Below are 25,805 nucleotides of genomic sequence, written 5' to 3'. Positions count from 1 at the left end.
TTACTTATAGTCCTTCTCGGCCCCTCCGGTCTTCGGGAGCTGGCCTTCTGTCACTGCCGAAGCCTAAAGATAAATCGGCTGGACAGAGAGCGTTTGCCTATCGAGCCCCCTTCCAATGGAATAGGCTGCCACCAGTGATCAGGGAAGCTGACTCTTTGGAGCTATTCAAAGGGAAGCTCAAAACGCACCTCTACAATCTTGCATTTGGAACATTGGAGAGTGAAAACGACAGATGCCCAGTGAAGACCACTCTGTGTTTGTTTGTGCTTTTGTTAATACAGTATACATTCCCACTATGTACTTTTGCGGTCTAATTCACTATTCTGTCTGTCCTAGCGTGTTGCGGTGACTGGACTGGATGCCTGGACTCTCCTCAAGGTTAACCGTCCAGCACCACATCACCATTTTAATATGATGTGCATGTATTTACCTGTACGTCAATTATGGCACCCACTGCACGCCCCTTTGAGATTGTAATGGTGATTAAGGGCTATACAAATAGAATTGAATTGACCGTATTGTTCAGCCAACTGTTGTATATAATAATAAGAATAATAATTTTCTATATACACGTGCAGCTGTATTATATATTTTTTAATCATTCAGCAAACAAAAAACAGGCTGATTATCATTTAGGGTAACTCAATGACATGCAAATGCTGACCGAAGCGGTCATTGAGCATAAATGTCATGGTACAAATGTCAGGATATTTTGTTCACACATACGGCCCATCAGGAGAATATCAGGATTTACGCTTGTGTCTGAAAGGAGCTAGTGTGTGAGCATTTGATCACATTATAAAAAGAGTACATTTATGGGTAATAGGGGTAATTGTTCAATGGAAAGTATGATATACTATTCATGCAAATCAATTATTCAATAGCTTTTACTGTTATTCAGGGCTCAAAGTAGCCTGGTCCTACCGGACTGGCCACTCTCATTGACAAACGTTTTCTCGATTGATGGCGGGTGTCTGTTGGAGTTTAAAAATATTAAATCTTCCCGGGGCCACTCTGGATCTGGCATAACTAATCTCTGACATTTGGTCGTGCCAGCCACTCCCTCGATTCGCTGATTGGACAGCCGAAAAAAAAAAAATAGCTGAAGTACGTAGGCGGGTGGAGCCAGGCTAGGTTCAAAGTGCATTGACATTTAAAAAATGCATGGCAACTACTATTGGTTAGTTGAAAATAATAATAACAAACAGCTGAAAATATGTTCATTTACAGAAGTTCCATTGTGAAATAAACTACTAAACAGCTAATGCAGCAACCTACCTAACTATAGTGAAAAATAGTGAAATAAAGCACAGGCTTGTGTGGGGGAGGGGGAGAGGGAGAAGGGGGGTTGTGAGGGAAAGATTGCGGATTGTACGTTGGCTACTTGACGTGAGAGTTTAAGGTGTTTTATTTCGTGTTTTTTTACCAGAAGAAAAGTTCATTGAGATTAAACATCTCTTAAAGTGGCTTCCGGGTCAACGTGACTAAGAGGATGGCGTGCTGAACGCTCCTAAACACCACTCTACTAAAGTTTGAGATTTGTGACGATGAAAGCACCTGGCTGCATGACTAATGCTGGGCCTTCTCGTGAAACAAGAACTGCTGCTGAAACGTACCAGCGGCATGCTGCAATCGATCAAATCATGGGCGAGGAAGAGACACCTGCATGGGCCTGCACCTTCTGACAGAGTTAAAAAACTTCATAACTTTGTTTGATACTAAAATGATTGAGATCTGACCAAGACATGGGTGTTCTACGAACAAGGATGGAAAATATGGAAACTGAGATTTGGAAGTGAAATCTGATGTTCATGGGCCTGCCCGAAGGTCAAGAATCAACTCCTGGTATGCTGGATTCTATTTTGAGATACATTCTGGATCTCAAGGGACATCAAGTTAAGAGAGCCAACGGCGTATCCCACAACCCCTACCAGATCCCGGTGAACCTCCCCATACTTACATCGTACGCATTCTGATAAGGAACGAGAGACAGAGGTTCCTAGAGTCAGTGCCCAAGAAAAAGCATCTCTCCTGGAAAGGGGAACCATTCCGGATACAACAGGACTTATCGATGGAGATCAGGAAAGTTTGTGCATTATGGCAACCTGCATCCTGCGCGCTTCATTGTCACTATCGAGGTTGTGACAAGCATATACAAGAACCCAGTGGAGACTGTTGAAGACATGAAAAATTAACTTCCTAAAACCTGGTCCTAGGCCTACCATGAAATGACCAGCGAGGCCTTTCAACTGCACCAGCGCTAATAGTAAGCCCCCCTCTCACCATGTTCACATGCTTCCTAGATGCTTCAAAAGCTTTTGACCGTCTAAACCAGGGGTGGGGAACCTTTTTCTCATCAAGGGCCATTTCAATTTGTCCAAAGTCCTCAGAGGGCCGTACCATTATGAACACATAACTAAAGATGAAAAAAAAGACAAAAAAAATCTATAACTGCTGTGTTACTAAGCCTCATGTTTGCCGCATTTCTAGACTCACCTAATGTGATGGCTGGAACTGTTTTTCTCTAGCAAGGCGTCTGATGTCAGCTGGCAGTGATGATGATGCTACTCCAGGGATGGGCAACTTTCATGATAAAGAGGGCCACATTTTTTATCATAACCATCGGAGGGCCACATGACTGCACACTTCAACTATACGTGAGCTGAGAGACGCTACATAATTTTGAATTTGGTAGATGATTTCCTGTATTCTGGTGCATTTTGGCGATGGCCACTACTTAAAAAATCGTCCAGAATCATAACCTATGTACGGTATGTTAATTGAACCAACATACATTAATTTCATGTTTTCCATGCTCAAACAGCCACATGAATGGTCAGTATTTTTATCAGTGCAAAGGGCTCATATACATCATCATTCAATGAAGTCAAAAAACTGAAAAACAGTGGCCCAACATTAAGTGCAACAACTCAATGAACTCAAACCCAACAATCAGTTGTAGTAGTTGTAGTGGCGACTTAAGTGGATATCTTTAATGACTGATATCGCTTCTAAGCAAACTAGACGCATGGGTTTTCCTTTGAATTCTATGAATTCTTCTCATCTTTCTTGAACGTGTTTTCTGTAACTCGATCAATTATTATTATTATAAAAAATTATTATTATAATTTTTTTTTTTTTATTAATTTTTTTTTATATTATGTGCAGGCTGAGTGGGCATGCGGGCCGCGGGCCACATGCCCGCGGGCCGCATGTGGCCCGTGGGCCGCCAGTTCCCCATCCCTGGTCTAAACCATGGTAAACTATTTGCTAAACTAAGAGAAAGAGGTGTTCCTTCATACTTGGTACGTGTATTGCATTTTTGGTACTCCAATCAAACCATGCAAGTCAGATGGGGAGATTCTATATCAGAGCCCTTTTCAGTGACAAACGGGGTCAAACAGGGAGGGATTTTATCCCCGGTACTTTTTAATCTGTGTATGGACGGACTCTCTAAAAGACTCACAATGTGCAGGACTGGATGCATGGTGGAGGAAAGGCTACTTAATCATTTAATGTATGCTGATGACCTGGTCATTATGACCCCCAGTCAGCTGGCCTTCAGCAGTTGCTCAGAGTGTGTTCTGACTATGGACAGCTCTTTGATATCAAGTTTAATCCCAAAAAGAGTGTAGTCATGATCATGAAAACTAAGGAAGATAGGGATGCAACATTCCCTTCTTTTCTTTTGGCTGACAAGGTGCTCAATGTTGTGGATAAGGTCAGATATCTGGGTCACATCATTAGGGACGACCTCAGTGACGATGATGATGTTCAGAGACAATACTGTAAATTATATGCACAAGCCAACATGTTGTCACGAAAATTTCATATGTGTACTGTTGATGTTAAGATTGCCCTTTTTAAATCTTATTGTACTCCACTATATACTGCCCACTTGTGGTGCAGATACAGTAAAAGTAAATATAACAAATTGAGAGTGGCGTATAATGATGCTCTAAGAATTCTGCTGAGGCTACCAAGGTGCACAAGTGCCAGTCAACTGTTTGTAAACAGTGGTTTTCCCACTTTAAATGCATTGCTCAGGAATCTGATGTACAGTTTTATGATGAGATTGATGGACTCCAAAAATGAAATTATAATGACTTTAACCATGCCGAAGTTAAGCAGCATCAGATACACTTCCAGTCTCTGGAAGCATTGGAGAGAGTGTCTGTATGTTTTTTAGTTGTGTTTCTTATTTGTTTGTTGTTGTTTTGTCTGTTGTACTGTCGTGTATATGGACCTATATGAGTCTGAAATAAAGAATAAAGATACATATATTGTAGTGATATAGCCTACATTGGTATCTCTACTAAACTCCCTATAAAAAAAAGGAGGGGAATACATGAGGGGTTGGGTTTACTAATAACATCAATGTGAAGTGTCACTTTTTGTGGGATAGCCTACTCATTCAGACCCATAAACTGAACACAGAACTTCATAAACAATGTCGCTGGTGCTAAAGCCTATTTTCCGCAAGTCATTCGATTGAGGATTTTAGCGGAGGGGGCTAGAACACATATCTGATTAGGATGGTTGATACTTAATCCTGTTTGGTTTGTTGCAAAAGAAAAAATGTGTTTTGGCAAATGTCTATGCTCGAAACACCGGAAAAAGCACATTCTTGTCTAAACAGAATCTTCGGCTGGCTGAATTTGCAGACTATCCCATCCTTATGGCTGGGGACTTCAATTTAGTTAGAAATGCTGTAGTGGATAGGTCTGGAAGCCCTCTTCCTGCAGATGGAACCTTGTCTAGTGCACTGAAAGAATTACAAGCAGTTCATTTGCATTAATGGCTGTATGGCGCACAGTTAACCCTGACACACGTCAATACACCTTTTAGTCATCTGCGCACCTCTCATACTCAAGGATTGATTATATTATAATTTTCACGTTTGGTCGGCAATGTGATTGACTGTAAAATCCGCTCTTATTTTATCTGAACATGCAAAACGAAGCAATGGAGATTTAATAACTCTTTCGTAAGAGAACAAGACTTTGTATCCATGATTGAGGAAAGAACGCAAGATTTTTTTTGCCTTAACCTTATGTCAGTTTACAGTCTACTCAGACTGTATGGGAGGCCTATAAGGCTACGTAGAGGGCTTGGATTATAGGCTATGCTTCTGGTCTGAAGTGAGAAGTGCAAGACAGAAGTAGCTTTGTGGTCGGATTAAACCGGCGGATAAATGACTTTTGCGCCCGACGCAAATCTAAAATGGGTTGTTCTGAATACCCATAGGTGTGTTTTGGTCTTAACAAGCAATAAACCAATGAGAGTGCCATGTCACATCCCCTTTTACTAGCCATGAGCGCATTTTAACCTGACGAGTTGATATTTTGAGCGACCTAGTTTCAAAGTTTATACTCGTTAATACCGGTGTATTACTCGGTGTGAATACTCGTTGGTTTTTCCGAGCGAATATTCGAATACTCGTTCCAGAAAAACACACCATCAAAAACAACATTAATAATCCCTATATACTCCCTTGAACCGATTTTGACAGTATCTGCATATTTTGTTGAAGATTTAATATCTTTTGAACGTTAAGTAGTAGGCCCAAGTAAGTTGGAGTTCCTTCGTTTTTCCCCGTTGAAGCGAACAGCTGTCGTTCCGTTCCAAATCAGCTGTCCTCTGCCATCTCAGCCGTTAGGGGATCTTTTCAATGCATCCTGGAACGTGCATCTTTTCAGGGAATTTGTACAATAAATCCATAACAAATACCGAATATTAATTGTCTTATGTGTCCATATTATATCCATTATATTGACCGGGTATTCCCAAGACGCTCACGCTCTGCAGCAAGCCAGTCACAGTTGATTGGCGCAGCGCTGTAAAGCGAACGTAAACAAACAACTAAGCTAAGGTTAGCATTTCGCTAAGCATTACTTTTCCTCCGAAGATCCCGCTAATGTTGTGTAACATTAGCGGGACATTAAACATTTCCCTAAAGTAAAGGGAAACATATCTCTTCTTCCTCCACCTCTCTCGCTTCTCTGCTTGGTGTCGCTTATAGTTTGCCTCCCTCGCTCTGGTAACGTCAGGCACGTGAAAAAAAAAAAACGAAGCTCAGAATACTGATTTAAGCTTAGAATACTAATTTTACGAAAGAGTATTCGAATATTCGAATAATTCGGGCCAGCCCTAGCTATGACTGTCTACTAACTTCATTAAAATCAAGGCATTGCAATTTTTGCAAATCGCTATACGTGGGTCTTTCTCAGAAACATTGAAAAACGTCCACACCGCAGACATATTGGCGCTTATCCAGAAAAGTGCGTGCTGGCCGTGCTTTTTGTTTGCTTGTTGTGTTGTTTTGGTGATTAAAGTATTTCGGCCGAAAACCGAAAATGCGCTTTTGGGCCATTTTCGGCCGTACATTTTCGGTGGCCGAAAATTCGGTGCATCCCTAGCAATAGGAAGGTAAATACAGAGGAATTACAGCTGAAGTACTAAGTTAAAACCTCCACTATTACCAATCAACTCAACTAAGTACCGTGTAGTTGTAACTGTTTTAGGTTAGTAATAACTGAGATATTATTGTGTACTTCCTAGGAATTTAGGCAACCAATTCTTAGAAACACCTATCAATTCAAGTTACACTTGTAGTTATCCAAGGTTTATGTTGGCAACAGCACAAGTTTAATGATGTACTATGTAGAAATGAGCAAAGCACTTTCCAATAAATTACTTTTTCTTAAATAGTTAATATTAATAGCTACACCCATTTAGAAAGGGTTAATTTGATTTATCTCTCACTCTGTGAGCAATTTCATAGGTCGATGAAGGCTGCTCTTCGTGCCAGCCACAAAGACAGCAACTGGGTCGACAAGCTCCCGTGGGTGCTGCTTGGCATCGGGACTGCACCAAAGGAAGACCTACAGTCCTCCAAAGAGCTTGTTTATGGCCAGCCGCTGTGGGTTCCAGGGGATTTCATCCCTGCACCACCGTTCCTTGGTCTGCCACTCTCCAGCGGTCCACGCTACTGGACGATGCAAGGCTTTTCGTGCCTGTCCCCACTTCCCGTCACGGCCTCCCTCAGTCGCACATCCCGGCTGGGCTTTGGACGGCTGACTACATTTTCATTCGCCACGACGCCCACAGGAGACCGCTCCGCCCGCCCTACGAGGGCCCATTCCGAGTTTTGGAGACGGGGGACGAACATTTTGTGGTTGACATGGGCGGCAGACTGGAGCGAATCTCCGTTGACCGCCTCAAGCCAGCTCACTTCGACGTCGCCAGGCCCATTGAATTGGCCCAGCCCCCACGACGCGGACGACCACCAGCTCTGCCCCCGCCCCCTGCTCCCCTCCCTACCAGAGCTCCCACACTCAATGCCCCACATACCTGTCATTGCGGGACACCTGCCGCAGTTGTGGCTCCTCGACCTCCACAGCCGTTGTGGCCTGTTAATACGCCCGCCTCCCCAATGACTGTTTTGTTTTGGTTTTCTTCTGATGGTGAATTCTGGGGGGACGTTTGTAGTGAGTGTAACATATGTCATAATTCACCTATGTTGTCAAGCGTTGTTAAGTGTTGCATACAACACACTGTTGTACACATATCATTTTCTGTCTTGGTTGTTAGGAATAGCTGCCCCTTTAAATCAGGGGTTTCAAACTCAACTTACCTGGGGGCCGCTGGAGGTAGTCTGGGTCAGGCTAGGAATCAAGTATTCCCCAAAAAAAAGTAGCCCAACTGACCCAATCTAAGTTAATGATTGGGCTATAATTAGATCACGTTGGCTATGTAAGGGTTGAAATTGCCTAGTAACGGGGACGCTGGCGAGTCTAACGCCGCTCTGTCTGGCTTGTTTTTATCCAGTATTTTAATATTTTTCACGAATGCATTTTCGTGACGAAAACTATTTTGTCTATATTAGTTTAGCTAAGTTTACTAGTTAATATATAGTCACTTTTCCCTATTGTAAGTGAGCCAGTTTTCTTTATTTATACTTGTTTTTTATGCGTGGAGTCGTACAGTTGCTTGACAGTTGGTGGATGCTGATGCCTTTTGGCCGCTGCTGCTCACGGGCTGCCGCTTCAGGCTCTGAACATCATTCTGAACATTATTTTGAACATTATTTTTAAGTTCTTTCTGCTTTCCTATTTTAAAAAGCTGTTTCGACCAGCCGTCTTGGACACTTGGAATTCTGCTACAGGATTCATCGCTGTAACCTGGTCGAAGGTAAACCCAGGCGGGCTTCCACCTTTACAGGTACGGTTGTGTTGGCCCTCGCTCTGGCCGGACTGCTGCTTTCCTTTCGAGCCAACCCAGCTCCTATCTGGTGGATGTCTTTCATCGCCGCTCAGTTAAGGCCACCATCCACCTCTAACAGCGTTTGCTTCTTCACAGCCTCGGCCATGGCACTTCGCTACTCAACCATGCAGCTCCGCCAACTTTTTCCCCAAATGCCTCCTTCCACTGAACTCATTGACACACTAAAGAATACTCGACTTCTTCTCCATCCCCATTACATTAACAGAGGCTTCCGCCGTAAATGTATGTACAGTTCCAGTGCCATAAACACTATTCCATCACTGTGGTCTGATCGCATTTATACCCCGGCTCCCACACTTCCTCATCGCGTCATCACAACAACACACGTCATCAGAATGACTCCAGCGTGAACACTTTCAACCTCCATCCAATCCCTACTTCCGCTCAATCAATCCAAACAAAAGTACCTAAAACTCCCTCTTCAACACAAGATCGCTCAACAATAAAAGCCTCATTCTCAATGAATTTATCACTGACAAGCAACTTCACCTTCTCTGTCTAAATTAAACTTGGAATTCATCACTGCGCTATCTTCAATCTATTTTACTCCTCAGCAACTTCAACCTCCACATTGACTCCCCGGAATGTAAAAGTGCTATGGACTTCCTGGACCTACTCAACTGCTTTAACTTCACCCAACACATCAACTTTCCCACCCACAACCGTGGGCACATCCTAGACCTGGTTTGCTCCACTGGCCTCCACATCCACAATGTCTCCAGCACCGACCTCTCCATCTCTGACCACGTGGCCTTCTCACTTGTTATTGACATTCCAGCCCCCGAACCCAAACAGGACCGCAAAATCACTTCCCGCAATCTTAAATCAATCTGTCCAGCAGGGACGTGCACAGGAATTTTGAGGGGCAGTTGCTCTCTTTTCACTGGGCATTTCGGCTTCGCTTAACAATAACAAACAATACCCAAAATAGTGATAAGATTTAGGCATGAACCATTTTCAATGAAAGAATTCATGTGATGCATTACTTCCATCATTTATTCTTCTTGTTAAAACGAAATGTTAGAAACTAACTATCAGCAGACATGTAGCTTAGTTTGGCTACCAAGAAATGTGTAGACTATGTGATAACGGGCTGCTTGTCTGCAAGCTAGCTAGCTGTCTGATTATTTAGGCTAAACGTTACGTGGCAAACTGAGCCTGGATTTATGAAGATTGTAATTCATTTCACAAAACGTGATGATGATTGTTTGTTTGTTATACATCTCAAATTCACCTTTTCCGACAACATCAAGGCAGTCGTCTCACAGGTGCCGGTGTTCCGGTCGCGTGCAGCACTGCAGCTACGTGAAGCAGCTTTCACACGCCGCGCGGCAACTCGCCGCCTCCATTCATTTCAATGAGGGAAGGGCGGCAGAGGGGAGGCGGCAAAAGCGGCTGTTGCCGCGCGGCAGAGTTTGCCCTCCCCCTACTGACTTTCACTCTCAGTGCCCGAACGGAATTGAATGAGGCTACGCTTACTTTATGAAATGTTTCGAGTGGCGATTTTTTTTATCTAGGCCTACATGAAATTCTGCAAATATATATATTTTTTTTCCCCGGAAGGGCAACGTGAGTCGAGGAGGGCGTATGGGCAGTTGCCCAAGCAACCTGAGCAACCCCCCTGTGCACGTCCCTGCTGTCCAGTTTCTCTCTCCAACTGCATATCAAACACTCTCTCCGGCCTCACCTTTCCTGTAAATCCAGCCCCCATGGATCTCGTCAACAACTAAAACAATACACTGTAGTGTCTACCTCCCTCAACAAACTGGCCCCCCTGAAAACTAAAACTGTCACGTTCACTCACTCGGGCCCCTGGTTCACCCCGGAACTTTACAAACTCAATAAAGAACTTAGACAACTAGAACGACTACACAAGAAAACCGGTCTCACAGTACACGCCCTCGCCTACAAAGAGCACATGCACCTCTACAAATCAGCACTCAACAAAGCCTGTTCTGTCTTCTACTACATCAATCATTCTGGATCCTCCAACCCATGCACTCTTTTCTCCATCATAAATAAACTCCTCAAACCCCAGGATAACATCTCATCCTCATCACCCCAGAGAAATGCAATAACTTCCTATAATTTTTCCACTCCAAGACAGAAATCATCCACAACCAGCTTGCCACCTCCTCTGCCACAAGCCTTGACTCAGAACCTCCACTTCCTTCCACCCCTGACCACCGGCTTTCCATCTTTTCACCCATAACCACAGCAGAACTCTCCAAAATACCCTCCACCATGAAATCTTCCACCTCCCCCCTGGACCCCATGCCTTCTGAACTCTTCAAAGCCTGTTTCACCTCTCTCGCCCCACTCATCACAGACACCATCAACCATCACCATCAAGTCACCCCCCTCCTTAAAAAACCTGGCCTTGACTCCGACGACCCCAACAACTTTAGACCCATCTCCAACCTCACATTCCTCTCAAAACAACTGGAATGAGCCGTCGCAACACAACTCAAGCAATACCTCCTCTCCAATAACCTATACGAAACATTCCAATCCGGCTTCCGAACCCACCACAGTACTGAAACAGCCCTACTTAAAGTCACCAACGACCTCCTACTCTCCTCTGACACCCGACTCCCTCACCATTCTCCTCCTCCTTGACCTCAGTGCTGCCTTTGACACGTCAATCACTCTATCCTCCTCAGCCGTCTGCAATCCATTGGCATAACTGACTCCGCCCTCTCCTGGTTCACCTCCTACCTGTCTGAAAGATTCCAATACATCTCCATCAACAACCACAAATCCAACACCCTTCCTGTCTCACACAGGGTCCCCCAAGGCTTAGGGCTTGGCCCCATCCTCTTTATCCTCTAAATGCTCCCACTAGGTCACATAATCCGCCGCCATGGTATTCAATTTCACTGTTACGCCGACGATACCCAACTATACATCACCACCACAGCCATCACCTGCCATCCTATCCACTCTCACCAACTGTCTCACGGACATCAAAAGCTGGATGGACTACAACTTCCTCAAACTCAACCGCAATAAAACTTATTAAAAATTATTATCTTCGGCCCAAAAACCATCATCTCCACCTCCCAGAACTTCTCACTTTGCATCGATGGTCACTCTGTCACTCCCTCCCCTCTGGTCAGAAACCTTGGCATCATCATGGACCCCACGCTCTCCCTCAAGTCACACATAAACAGCGTCAGGAAAACATCCTTCTTCCACCTCCGCAACATTGCACGCCTTCGACCCACCCTTTCATCCTCAGCTGCCGAAACACTAATCCACACCTTCATCACTTGCAGACTTGACTATTGCAATAGCATTCTGTATGGCCTTCCCTCAACTATTCCTGAAGAATTTCAATATGTTCAAAACTCTGCAGCCCGACTGCTTACTTAGACCCCCTCCAGAGAACACATTACTCCCATCCTCCGTCAACTTCATTGGCTTCCAATAAAACAACGCATCAATTTTAAGATTCTCCTCACCACCTACAAAGCACTAAACAACTTTGCACCCTTGTAGGCAAGGCAAGGCAAGGCAACTTTATTTATATAGCACTTTTCATACACAAGGCAGACTCAAAGTGCTTCACATATAAACATTGTCATACAATTAAATAAAATAATAGGTAAGTAAAAGAAAAACATATGCAAAAAAAAAAAATAGAGAGTTAAAAAGGCATTTTAGTATTAAAATAGAAAATAAAGGCAAAGTTATTTAGCAGAAAGCTATAGCAAACATAAAAGTCTTCAGTCTTGTTTTAAAGGTGCTAAGAGTTGGGGCAAGTCTTAAGTCCTCTGGGAGTTTATTCCAGCTATTTGTTGCGTAGTAACTAAATCCTGCTTTCCCATGTTTTGTGTTTACTCAAATAATAATTAACAGATTGGTCTCAGAGCTTCTTAGTGGTCTAAAAGGCTGATGTAGTGGAAGCATATCAGTTAAATATTTTGGGCCTAAACCATGTAGGGATTTATAGGTAAGCAACATGATTTTAAAATCAATTCTCTGACTTACAGGAAGCCAATGTAACGATTTCAGAATTGGTGTAATATGATCAATTTTTTTGGTCTTTGTTAGAACTCTAGCAGCAGCATTCTGAACAAGCTGAAGCTTCCTCAGAGTTTGTTTTGGGAGACCTGTAAGGAGACCATTGCAGTAATTAAGCTTACTAGTGATAAAGGCATGTACAAGTTTTTGTAAGTCTTCGGTGGACATGAGCCCTCTAAGTCTTGCTACATTTTTAAGGTGATAATATGCAGATTTTGTAACTGATTTGATGTGACTGTCAAAATGTAAATCTGAATCCATGATAACCCCTAGATTTCTGGCTTTGATTGAGGTTTTCAGGGACAGAGAGTGAAGGTGTTGGGTTACTTTAAGCCTTTCCGTTTTAGAAGCAAATACAATTATCTCTGTTTTGTCCTCATTTAGTTGAAGGAAATTTCGGCACATCCATTCCTTCACTTGCTCAATGCACTGGCACAGCAGATGTATGGGCCGATAGTCATTTGGTGATAGCGATACATAGATTTGCGTGTCATCAGCATAGCAATGATGGTCAATATTGTTATTTTGCATGATTTGCCCTAGTGGGAGCATGTAGATGTTGAATAAAGAGGGTCCTAAGATCGACCCTTGTGGGACTCCACATGTCACGTTGGTTGATTCTGATACAAAGTCGCCAATGGAAACTAAGTAGTTCCTATTTTGTAGGTAAGACCTGAACCAATTTAAGACAGTGCCTGAAAGCCCCACCCAGTTTTCTAACCTTTCCAGAAGTAATGTATGGTCTACAGTGTCGAATGCATCACTGAGGTCAAGTAGCATTAGTATTGAGGTTTTGCCAGAGTCTGTGTTAAGACGGATGTCGTTTACAACTTTAATAGGGGCGGTCTCAGTGCTGTGCAGGGGTCGAAATCCTGATTGGAAGGTGTCATAGCAACCAGTTGATGCCAGGAAGTGATTTAGTTGCTGGAGGACAACTTTCTCAATGATTTTACTTATGAAGGGTAGATTTGATATTGGTCTGTAGTTGTTAATAATAGAGGCATCTAGGCTCCGCTTTTTTAAAAGGGGTTTAATAACTGCAGTTTTCAAAGCTTTTCGGAAATTGCCTGACTGGAGAGAGTTGTTAACTATCTGCAATATGTCTACTGCTAGGCAGTCGAAAACATTCTTAAAGAGGTTGGTAGGTATAGTATCAAGGCAACAGGTGGATGGCTTTAGTTGTGTCACAGTTTCCACAAGATTTTGAGAGTCTATAACATTAAAGCATGCCACCCTTGCCACGTAATTTGCCTGAACAGGGTGGTAGTCCAACATTTTTGTTTGAAGTGGAGATATTGATGGCGCGTCTGATACCTTCAATTTTATCAATATAAAAAGCTGCAAACTCATTGCATTTCTGCGTGGAATGGAGATCAGGTGGAATTTCTGTTGGGGGGTTGGTCAGTCTGTCAACAGTTGCAAATAGGGTTTTTGCACTATTAGTGTTGGTTTTAATGATATTGGAGAAAAATGTTTCTCTAGCATTTTTTAAGTCTAAATTGTAGGCACGGAGGCTCTCTTTATAGATATCATGGTGAATATGAAGTTTTGTTTTACGCCAGATGCGTTCAACCTTCCTGCATTCCTTTTTCTGTGCTGTTACAGAAGCAGCTTTTCTCCAGGGTGCCTTTTGCTTTCCAGAAATCGTTTTAACCTTATGAGGTGCAATGACATCTATGACTTTCAAAATTTTCAAATTAAAGTTTTCTACAAGATCATCAGGAGAACATGGGTTTAGAGGTGGTAGCAAGGAGATGGCCTTTTTAAAAAGTACATTAGAATCTTCATTGATATACCGTTTTCTGACAGTGTTTGATTTTGTCTGTATATCGGGAATAAAAGATATGTTAAAGAAAACACAAAAGTGGTCAGACAAGGAAGGATCAGTCACAGAGAGATCAGAAACATTGAGGCCCTTTGTGATAACCAGGTCTAGAGTGTGCCCCTTACAATGAGTAGCCTCTTTCACATGTTGAGACAGTTCAAATGTGTCCAAAATGGCAAAAAGTTTTTTTACACACTTGTCATTCAAATCATCAGTATGAAAATTGAAGTCACCAGTTATAACTAGACAGTCAAATTCTGTGGAGATGCTAGACAATAATTCTGTGAAGTCATCGAAAAAAATTGCAGAATATGTGGGTGGCCTGTAAATAATTAATAGGAGACATAACAGATCTCCTCCATCGCCACTCGTCGCCTACGCTGATGGAGGTGAGAAGGTTGGCTGATGCCAACCTTCTCACCTCCATCACCAAGACCAAGTATCGCACCCTGGGGGACAGAGCCTTCGCCATCGCCCCTACCCTCTGGATCTCCCTCCCTCTGGCCATCCAAAACTCTGATGCACTCTGTTCATTCAAAAGTCAACTTAAAACCTATCTCTTCAGGACCACCTACAACATTTGACAAATCATCATCCGCCATCTTCCACTCTCTTGATATGTTGCCTATTGTTGTGGTGTTGTTTATTTATTCATTTTTCCTTTTGTTTGATTGTCAGTACTGTCTGTATGTATTCCTTTCTTATTTGTAAAGCGTATTTGAGTACTTAGAAAAGCGCTATAAAAAACTGATCAATTATTATAATTATTATGCAATCGCTGACAACAGGGGACATTTCATGGCGGTTGGTGGAAACCGGGACATTTTAGCGTCGTTTGGCTTTTGTCGGGACTTGAAATTGGGACTTTCTCGGGAAATCCGTTAACCCTATCACAAGTGATAAAAAAGCGTGGCAAGCGACTCAGCAAAAAATGTTTGACAACAACGCGCGGGCCGCACCAACACTAAACTTTGTCAAATAGGGATGGGCATGATTAATCGACAATCGACTAATTGATCGCTAAGAATTTCGTAGATTAAGTAAATTTTTCATTGATTAAACTAATGCAGTGTGCAATTAAACATTTTACCACACGGGGGCAATATTTAAATTTGCGGCTCCTCCCCCGCAATAAACATCCCGCTTTGAACGGTGAACTCTTTACGCCTAGCAGCTATAAAAAGCTATAAAAACTATAAAAACTACAAAATGACTATTAATGCAGGCTATTTGGCAAATGCGCCGACTTTGGCTCAGCCTGGCTCCGCCCTCTTCCGCTACGTAGCTAAGATTGCTGCCGTTGAGTACGAAAAGTGTACATTTCAATAAAAGTGAAACCACCCCCCTTAAGAATTTAACTTTCCTCATCTAGGCGCTGCCCCCTTTAGCTGGAAATCAAGAGGAATGAAATCTGGGGCAGATCAGAAATATTCAAGATGAATCTTCTACCCAGGCTGACTAATGACTAATCCCACTTAAATTCCCTCTGTTTTAAGAAAATTAATAAATTATTTTCTGGATTTCTTTAGAATTATATATTTTTTAAAAACGCGGTCTAGTGTAATAGGGCTACCAGATATCTACCAGTATTACCTTGCATTTAATTCACGATATCCTCTGCAGGGGGCATACAATACAGAGAGACAGATTTGAAGCTGGGAATGGCTGAAAGAACAGTTAATATCAAAATACAATAAGGAGTTGACTTTAATACATTTATGGTATAATCCTTCTAAAATTAGATTGAAAAACCCAGTGTAGTTCTCATTTGAAAGAGAGTGGATTCATATCCACTGTGGTATAGTCCCTTGTTTTTAGCATGTGGTGAAACTCTTAAAGACAGAATTTGGCAGCAACATAACGTAAATTAGGTGGGAACAATTTTAGACAATGGGAAAATGATAACTTTCAATAGTTTATAAACACAGTTTGGGTTGACAGACTTTCATTTCTTAACGTATAACCGAATCTACTCTATAACTTAATAATTGTTTTCCAAGGGTATACAGCTGGGAAAGAGCAGAGAACTGGGGCCTCATTATAGAAACTTCCTGACTCTGAAATCCTATCCTATCTTAAGATAGGAAAGCGTTTAGGGGTTTTGGCATTACAGAAGGAGGTTTCCTAACTTAACTTAGGAAGAAATCCTATCGTATCTTAAGATAGGAATCTAACCATTACAGAACTATCCTAAGTTAGGAATTTCTTAAGTTAGGCTCCCTAAGTTAGGTGGCCATACACCCTGTCCTAAATTCAAAATAACTGTCAATAACTGAAAGAAACGGCAGCAGCACTGCTAGTGCTACTTTGTTACAATGAAGACGAGGAAGAACATAACAACAGAAACGTGATGACTGAAAGGCTACTGAGATCGCATAATGACGTGTTCAATTTTCAGGACCATATTTTAATTTCATATTATCGCCTGCCAAGGCAGTTCATTTTGAATTTGGTGGAAGAATTACGTCCTGCTCTGGAGAGGCCTACAAGGAGACATGGAGCCTTTCAAGTGGTTTGCAGGTAACCAATGCCCTACGTTTTTTTGCCAAGGGTGACTTCCAGACTGAGGTTGCAAGCCTGTCTTCGGTTTCACAGTATTTTGCGCGATCTCAAGGAGGTCACCAATGCCATCTGCTATCTTGCACAGAACTACATTCAGTTTCCCTGTGGAGAAGAGCTGCAGCAGATTAAGGAGGCAATTAAGCTTATTGATGGGTCACTTTTCCCCATCAAAGCTCCAAGTGGCCCAACTGAGCCGGCATATGTATGCCTTAAGGGATACCATGCCATCAATGTTCAGGCCATAGGGGACCAAATTATGGTTAGACGGCATTTGTTGGCAAAGTGGCCTGAATCCACCCACGACTCTTTCATATTTAACACCAGGTGGGTCCTTCATAGACACTAACATAAATAATTGTTTTACCTACTTTATTACAGGCTTCACTCAAATGCTATTTTATCAATGCATACCTGAGTGAGGGCAGGGGAAGTGGATGGCTTTTTCGGGATATTCCTTGAAACCCTACCTAATGACACCAGTCATGAACGAGCATAGAGAAGCAGAGGGCAGGTACAATGTGGCACACAAAAGGTGCCGTAGCCGTCAGGAGAGGCTATGGTATGTGGAAAGGAAGGTGAGACTTAAGGTCAGACAATATCGCAAGAAATTTCGGGAGACTCAAGGAGGAGGTCATAATAAGTTTGAGCAACACAGTGTAAAGATATTTTGGGAGGCTCAAGGAGGAGAGTATTATTACATTTTAGCAACAAAGTGTAACAAATAGTGTTGTGGTGGACTCTATAGAAATAATGTGTTATAGGGAAGCTGTCTCTTTAAGATTGTGCAACTTAGTACAATGCTGTACATATTTAGTTTTATTTGAACTATTTAAAGATTTTTTTTACTCTTTATGGTAGAAATGAACCTTACATTTTATGTTAAACTATGATTATTATTATTAGGCCTACATATCATATAGATACTTTAATAGTGGAAAAGAGCTGATCACCTTTAGCCTAGATGTTATGTGCCATGTGTCACCAGTGAGTGTGTCCAGTCCATTCCCACCTGATGTGCCATGTGACACCAGTGAGTGGATCCAGTCTATTCCCATCTGATGTACTCTCTGAAGACAATGCTTACATTTACACGTGTGCATCATCTCTGTTTGTATAAGTTGTATTTATGTTCTAAGGTCACATTGGGACCCAGAAGACATGAGAATATGCTGACATCCACACAGTATGACCCAGAAAAACATTCTATGCACATCAATATTTGATGAAAGTCCAACTTTGTATTGTGTAAGGATTGAGGATATAAGGAGCTGTACGGGATTCATTCAGTAGTGTGTATTCGCGAATACCATTCGGCTTTGTTGTCTCTCGTTTGTGGGTGGCAATAAACTCTCCATCTATACTTGACCTGGACTCTTCGATTCCTCTTGCCTATAGCTAGTTGAAGTGAATTAGATAAGTCGTTATTAGAAATCCCACCACATCTTTTAACTCTTATCTTATACCATTTTTATTTTATTTTATTTTTAATATTATTGCATCGTTAAGGAAAGCTTGGGACACAAAATGTGATTTGCCGTTGTCTTGCAACGCGCACGTGTGTGCGGTGTGTGTCTGCGCGTGCATGTGTGCGCATGCGTGCGTGTGTGCTGTGTGTGCTGTGTGTGTGTGTGTGTGTGTGTGTGTGTGTGTGTGTGTGTGTGTGTGTGTGTGTGTGTGTGTGTGTGTGTGTGTGTGTGTGTGAGAGCTGCGGGCTGCTTGGCAACTGCGCACTTGACCAAGTGTGGAGGAGTTACTTGTCCGACAGGCCTGCTATTATGTAAGGGATCATATAAAAAACATCGGCAATTATCGCGAAAATAAGCCCTGAAAATAAGCCCCTTACCAGCATTTGTAGTGTTGATCAGAGAGAAGTAGCCGGACAAAGACGTTGAGGTCGCTTAGCAACCGAGTACGCTGGTGTTGATAAGTTACTGGACTACATTATATGCATAGCAACGCTGAATTATCAAAAAATAATTCACCACCAGAAGCTGGGAAGGCCCATGCAAGTGAACAGAGTGTTTCACAGCATTGAGAAGAGCCGTGTAATAATTAGTAGTAAGAAGATATATATATCAACCTGGAACCTGCAACCTTTGAATTCCAACAATCCTTCAGGTCACAGGTTCATATGTCTCCATGATCAGTGTTGTAGTCCAGGGAGGAGGAGGGATTCATGGCGACATTCCGATGCCGTAAATGTGAGAGAATATGACTGATTTCAGTCATATTCTTAGCTTACCCTTCAGTACATGGTTCCCTATCTCCAGTGAGGGTGGCACGGAGTAGACGCCAGTCAAGCGGATCTCCCTATTTCCCCACACTGTTCCATGTTGGATCTGGTGGCTCCAGTTTTTGGCCTCGAATAGGGTCCGCACTGCCATGGCCCGCGGTAACGGCTTCAGCTAGGGGATCACCATGAAAATGAATGAAAGAGGGTCATTCAATTCTTCTTTCTTTTCTGTTTAGTTTATACAACTTCATGGGGTCGATCTGATGAATACAGCAGTTATTAAGAGGGCCAGTTCATATTCTCCAAAAATCCCTTCTTTTTTTTAAGGTGTTCAGGGGAAACCATATCCTTGTTTTCAAATTGGTTCTTGAGTGATTGCTAGTGATTGCGTGGGGATCAGATACCTGTGGGAAGGTGTGGTTGAGCTCCATTGCCTGCATATATCCCCCCTGGAGGACCACCAGCTCACACCGCGCCAACAGCCTCCTCCTTCCCGAGGACAGCTCCACCACGCTTGCTACTCTGGAGCTTGAATGGTTTACCTGAGACCAGATGAGATAAGACTTTGCAGAGGTTTACTCCAGAGCACCTTAATCTGCAACCCGATCCCTACACTTTGAGAAAGGAAAGTATAGCTCCTTTGAGGCTTTGAAGAAAGGCACATATTCAGATAAAAAATGTCTATAATTTTTTTATCTTAATATGTGCCTTTCTTCAAAGCAGATAGATAGATAGATAGATAGATAGATAGATAGATAGATAGATAGATAGATAGATAGATAGATAGATAGATAGATAGATAGATAGATAGATAGATAGATAGATAGATAGATAGAGAGAGAGAGAGAGAGAGAGAGAATAAATATTTTGTTTATCTTGTTATTTATCATTCGTGCATCATGGCTGTGAAGTAACACACCCACCTGCGTCCTGGTGTTGAGTTGACCAGGCAGGTAGAACATCAGCTGGGGGATGTTTTGGACCACCTTCACCATCAACTCCTTACTGTACAGCAGATCACATCTTTATGATGTAGTAGTGCGTTGACTTGTGTGTGTGTGTGTGTATGTGTGTGTGTGTGTGTGTGTGTGTGTGTGTGTGTGTGTGTGTGTGTGTGTGTGTGTTCATACTGTACCTGTGTAGCAGGCGATGTCCTTGTATAATGAGAGCCAATGATGAACCCAACGCTGGGTTTACAGCCATGGAGCACTTCAGCTGTGATTCAGTCAGCCGGCCCCAAGCCTCAACCTACACACACCCACACACACACACATACACACACACACACACACACACACACACACACACACATACACACACGCACACGCACACCCACACGCACACAGAGCCACAGCTAATGACAGGAAAAACCGTCCCGGCATAATCACTCGTCATCACGGCAGCTATTTCTGCTTTTCTAACATATACTAACATCAGACCCCCCCTGTCACCGGGATGGATTGTCTCTTTCTGGAAGGTTTTAAAGCATCAGTTGGCATGGCACTAGTGAGTGAGTGAGTGAGTGAGAGAGTGAACCCCTCTCGCTCTTTCCTTTCTGTCTCAGGTCTTCTTGTCATTCCTGGGTCTCACCTGGAAGACTGGAGTGTTTTTTCCGTCCAGGCTGTGCTTCAGGGTAAGCCGGGCCTCGATGGAGCCTCCTCGGGGGCCCAGCTCCCCTATGTCCCCAAGCAGAGACACCCTGGCTCCCTTAACACGCACGTCCGCTGATAGGCTCCTCAGGGGCCCTGCGAGTCAAGGGGCGGAGAGTGGAAAGAGCTGAATGACATCCACCCTCCAGATCCAAAAACTTGGTGCTAATTGTTTGTGGCTTTGATGTGGCCTTAAAAACATGATGTACATGACACTGTCATTCAAGCCTTGAATACAACTGCTAAAAACTTAAACAGCTAATATCCAAAGAGGATAGTTTGGTCAAAACCTGTCGAAACCCCACATCCAACATGTATGATCATGTAAAATCTGTTGGTATTTGTTCATGAAAATACAAATTAATCCTTAAAGAATCATTGGAAAGGGTCAAAGGTCAGCACAAAGACCTTTGAAGTGGGCAGTCAGGGCGGTCTCAAAGAGTGCAGGCCCATTGGGTTGGTTGAAGGAGAGCAACATGGCCAGATTCCCGTCCACCACGCTGACGTTGAAGCCAGTAGCCAGCACCTTGTGCCCGTCCACAGCCAACCGGGCCTGGGATTGAAAGCCAGAAACCCCTCTCTTGACAGAACAGAGGCCCTAGAGCAAAGACAGGGAGGACGTTTCAGAGGAAACAGGTTGAGGATGCCAGTTTTGAGAACAAACAATTGTCTCTTACACAATACATTGCTGCATTTGCTCATTATGTCCTTCGTAAAACGCTACACAAAGCGACAGGTTGACGTGCATTTGCTGTTTGTGGCCAATGAGGGTGTCATGGTCTGTTTCCTTGTCTTGTTTTGGGCTGTTTCCCAAAGTGAAGGCTGCAGCGTTGCTAGGATGCGTCCTTGCTAGTCGCGTCCTATGGAGATGAGACTAGAATGCTAGCTCGAGTGCTTCCTAGCGTTTGTAACGTTCAGACTTTGGAACGACTTGGTAGTCTGGAAGCGCTTCCGCTTCCGCTTTTTAATACTGCGTGTCCGCTTGTAAACACATGTGCGCTTATGAATAAAACATGGCAGCAATCAAGCTGATCGATATTTATTTGACTTTTGTCTGTTATGAATGCGGTCATGTCTCCTTCGCATGGAGCCTCTTTGGGGAAGTCAAAAAAGCTTTGTTGCGGTTGATAGAATCGTCTTTATTAAAAGGAAAATCATTCAATTTTTATAAAACTAAGTGAAATTGTCTGAGAACTTAATTCATGCATCACATTTACAGTACGGTTGATTACTATTATGCAGGGGGGAAAAGACAAAGAAAGAGATGATAAACATGTATTTATTTGGATATATTATTTAACTGATTCATTCATTCATTCATTCATATATGCCTACAATCTACCAGTGGTTTGAACACATAAGTATATCATATAAAATACCATTATATACGTTCATTAAAAATTACAAACATTGCAAATGATCGGTTGTGCATTAATTTTTTTATTGTATAGTGGCACTATCCCTTCCATCGGTAAACAAATGTTTGCGCGCCACCCGGCGCACAAAAGCCTCCGTTTGCTGGGCTGACCCTAAAAAAAAACGATTCAACACAAACATAAATAGGTATACATAAATAATGTAATCTTGTGAGCGAGTAAATTGACATTGTTGACAGTGGTGTTTAACACCAGCTACGTCCATGCAAAATATAGCAACGTATCATTAAGTTGCAAAAACGTTTGAAAAGTGGCACAGGTCTTTAGGCTTGATTATTATTAACATGATGAATCTATAAAAAGCAATACGGCACAAAATATTTCTGAAAACTAATATAACTTCACTTCATTTGAACGTGTACTGCTCTGCCAATTTGAAGAACCCGCCCAGTGAACGCAGAGGATTGTGGGTAGTTTTGGCTCGTCTAGGATGCAGCGATGCATCCTTGAAAAATCTCAGAATTCTCAAAAACAAAGGACGCAAAAATGGCGCGGCTTTCAAGTGTCCTCAACATTGGAACAGTGCTTGTCGGCGTTCTATGACGTAGCGTCCTTAAAAGGACGCTACGTTTTTTCAGCTGTTACTCGGTGCGTGCCCGGTGTGTTTGGTATTTAAGCCCTTGTCTTTCCTTTGTTCCTTGTTGGATCATTTTAGTTTGTGGTGAGTTGTGTCCTGTGTTCCCCTTGTCAACCGTGTTCCATGCCTTTTGAGTTTATAAATTATCCTTTTACCTGAACTGTCTGCGATTGGGTCCTACCTGCCTGCCTGCCACCCGCTAACCGTGACAGAATGATCCGACCATCATTGGACCCAGCGGACGCTCTTTTTGTTGGAGGCTGTGTTGGGGCGTACGTGCAGCACTGTCACTTCAAGGCCCGGGTTGGAGGGTGCCTTATGGACTATCAGAGTCGGGGTGGTGAGTTTGAGTGCCATCCGGTTCACATTTCTCTCCAGCCCCTGAGCTGACTCCGGTCCCCGAGCCCTGTCCGGTTCCTGAACCCTACTCCTTCCCGAGGGTGCCCCTCTTCCCGAACCACCTTGCCTTCTTTCGCTTCATCGGCCCCTACACCATCTCCAAGGTGGTCAACCCCTCTGCGGTTCGCCTGAACCTCCCCCCTGCACTCCGCTGCATCCACCCCACCTTCCATGTCTCTCAGATCAACCCAGTCTCTACCAGCCCGTTGTCCCCCCCCATCCCACCTCCACCTCCGCCTAGGATGATTGATAATCATCCAGCCTGGACGGTCCGTCAACTCCTGGATGTGCGGCGCTGTGGGCGGGGTCACCAGTACTTCGTCGATTGGGAGGGGTACGGTCCTGAGGAGCACTCCTGGGTTCCCCGGAGCCGCATCTTGGACCCATCACTCATCCAGGACAGTAGGGGCCCGCCCTCTACCTTGCCTTCCGAAGGGGTTCCGCCTTCCAAACCTTCCAGAAGGCGCCCGCCCTCTACCTCGTCTTCGCTGCTGCAGGCCTCTGCTTGTCCCCCAAGTCCCCCGTTTCCCCTGAAACAGTCCGGGTCCCAGCCTGGAGTTCCCCGAGTTCCCCGTAGCCCGTGAAGCAGTCCGGGTCCCAGCCCCGGAGTCCAGTCCCGAGTTCCCAATTAACGTTTCCGGGTCCCGAGCCCGCTCTCAAGCCCAGCAGTCTCGAGCCCACCGCCGCTTCCCCCAATCCATTTTTCTTTGTTCCCTGCTCCTGGCTCCCCTCCACCCACCCTACTTGGATTTGACTTTCTTTTTTTTGCATGTCGTGGGTCGCCTGGTAGTCGACCCTTGAGGGGGGGGTACTGTCATGGTGTGTCGGTTTCCTTGTCTTGTTATGGTGTGTTACCTGTTTTACTTTGGTATCGGTCTTTTTTCTCCCCATGTCAGTTTTCCCTCCTGTGTGATTACTGCCTCCTCCCCTAATGTGTTTCAGCTGTTACTCGTTGCGTGCCCGGTGTGTTTGGTATTTAAGCCCTTGTCTTTCCTTTGTTCCTTGTCGGATCATTTTAGTTTGTGGTGAGTTGTGTCCTGTGTTACCTGTGTTCCCCGCGTCGCCTGTTTTCCTTGCCTTTTGAGTTAATAAATTATCCTTTTACCTGAACCGTCTGCGATTGGGACCTACCTGCCACCCGCTAACCGTAACCGAGGGACCTTGATTCAAGGCGGTCACACATATTCATGATTAGTGGGGCAGCATAGCTAACCTTATGTTCATTTTGTGATAAAAGTGCCAAATTTGCTGCATAAAAAGCTTAATATATTGAGAAGAAATCTGGATATTGGGCTTTTTCAGATTGGCATTTTGATGACCAAGGGGGCCATTTTCCAAAAAGGCTGCTGGCATTGAACACTTCGGCCTCCCCCAAGCTGCTGATTCCATGTTTTCAGCACTAAAGATATCGTTTACATATATGTTGAAGGGAAAAATGTTTTAAAAGGTAAGGCAATAATAAATGAAAGACAATGTAACTAAATGGTGAGATTGTCTCTACATAATAATAATAAATATAACCGCAAGCGGTGATTAACGGGGTCCGAGCAAAATTTAAAGTCAAGAACACACTAATGAAAGTTAGATAATAACATAATTGTCATATTTAGGGAAAGATGTTCCACTTATAAACCTGAATTGCAGCCCCATTCACATGGTCATGTCTATTGATAAGCACACAACATCCAGAAAACTCCAAGCACCCATTTCTCAAGTGAATTAAAGATGAACAGAACTGAAATTTGAAGTTTAGTTGATACAACAGATGTATTGTCTGCCTTTTCATTGGTACAATAACTAAAAGTGAACTTGCTAAAAGGGATTCAATTGTACGGTGAAAGTGTTACAGGGCGCCGCCATGTTGGATTTCAACAATCAGCTACGTCACTGGCATGGTAACCTACTCCTACTCTGTTGCTCTAGCAGCCATAGCTGGTAATGAGTCAGGCTCTGAGGCTCGCTGAAATGGCTATGGAAAAGCAAACAACCAGTTCTACAGGAGGATCATCTTATTGCATGGCCCCTGGCTGCAGTAAGGAATAATATAGAACCAAGGCAGCTGGGGTAATCATAAATTTCCACAGGCTACCTTTGAATAGGAAACCAGCGCTTAATACATGGCTGGCAGCCTTAAAACTGACTAACCCTCCGATAGCCCCTGTCATGTCAATCTCCACAAGCACGGCAACAATAAAGTGTGTATAAATTATTACTCAGACGATATCACAGATCTATGTTTCCAAGCTGCTAATTAAACCACGGCAGGTCTTTAAACAGAAGTTCAACAAATGTCCCTTTCTACTCACCCTGATGTTCGCCGACTAGCCGATTGCTGATGCAGAGGGAGTTCAACTTGAAGAAGTAGTTTCATGGTAAGATCTGTATCTGTGCAATATCTAGCTGTGCAATATCCATCAACATCCACCAGAAAGTAAACCTCCAACATCCACCTAAAGTAAACGTGACGCTCGTGAATCCGCCTTGCATCTATGCTCATCCGCGGGTGTATCTTCCAAAGTGCATCTAATGTCTTTCAGGTCTGAGCAATGGTTTAGAAGAAGCCAATTATTATTATTATTATTATTTTATTTTAATTTTTTATGTCTTATGAAACCACAGCTCAATGAAAATAACTGAGACAGAAATTATGTTCACAGAATTAATTTCTTACATTTAGGAACATTATGTCATTTAATTCTAATAAAAATGCTGCATGCAAGTAACAAAACCAAAATCTTGCTAACTTACAATAAGATGAGTCGACTACACAACAAGCTGTAGAAAATGCAGGGAATTCAATCGTGGGGTAGCC

At 43.3% G+C, this 25,805-nt stretch overlaps 1 protein-coding gene across 1 annotated transcript in view; it reads right to left on the bottom strand.

Annotated features, from left to right (window-relative positions):
- LOC115548971 (uncharacterized) overlaps positions 1-25,805 on the bottom strand; it is a 138,740-nt gene that overhangs the window by 66,276 nt on the left and 46,659 nt on the right. The window contains exons 27-32 of the mRNA XM_030363930.1: positions 20,990-21,179; positions 20,523-20,677; positions 20,068-20,180; positions 19,856-19,937; positions 19,337-19,474; positions 18,942-19,104 (exon numbers count right to left, since the gene is read on the bottom strand). Coding sequence (XP_030219790.1) covers positions 18,942-19,104; positions 19,337-19,474; positions 19,856-19,937; positions 20,068-20,180; positions 20,523-20,677; positions 20,990-21,179 — 841 coding nt within the window. The remainder of the gene's footprint in view (positions 1-18,941; positions 19,105-19,336; positions 19,475-19,855; positions 19,938-20,067; positions 20,181-20,522; positions 20,678-20,989; positions 21,180-25,805) is intronic.

The sequence above is a fragment of the Gadus morhua genome, chromosome 8 (assembly GCF_902167405.1).
Source record: "Gadus morhua chromosome 8, gadMor3.0, whole genome shotgun sequence".
In the NCBI taxonomy this organism is placed as follows: Eukaryota; Metazoa; Chordata; class Actinopteri; order Gadiformes; family Gadidae; genus Gadus; species Gadus morhua.
The sequence above is the reverse complement of the archived record's forward strand: the minus strand, read 5'-3'. Positions and strand labels throughout refer to the sequence as shown.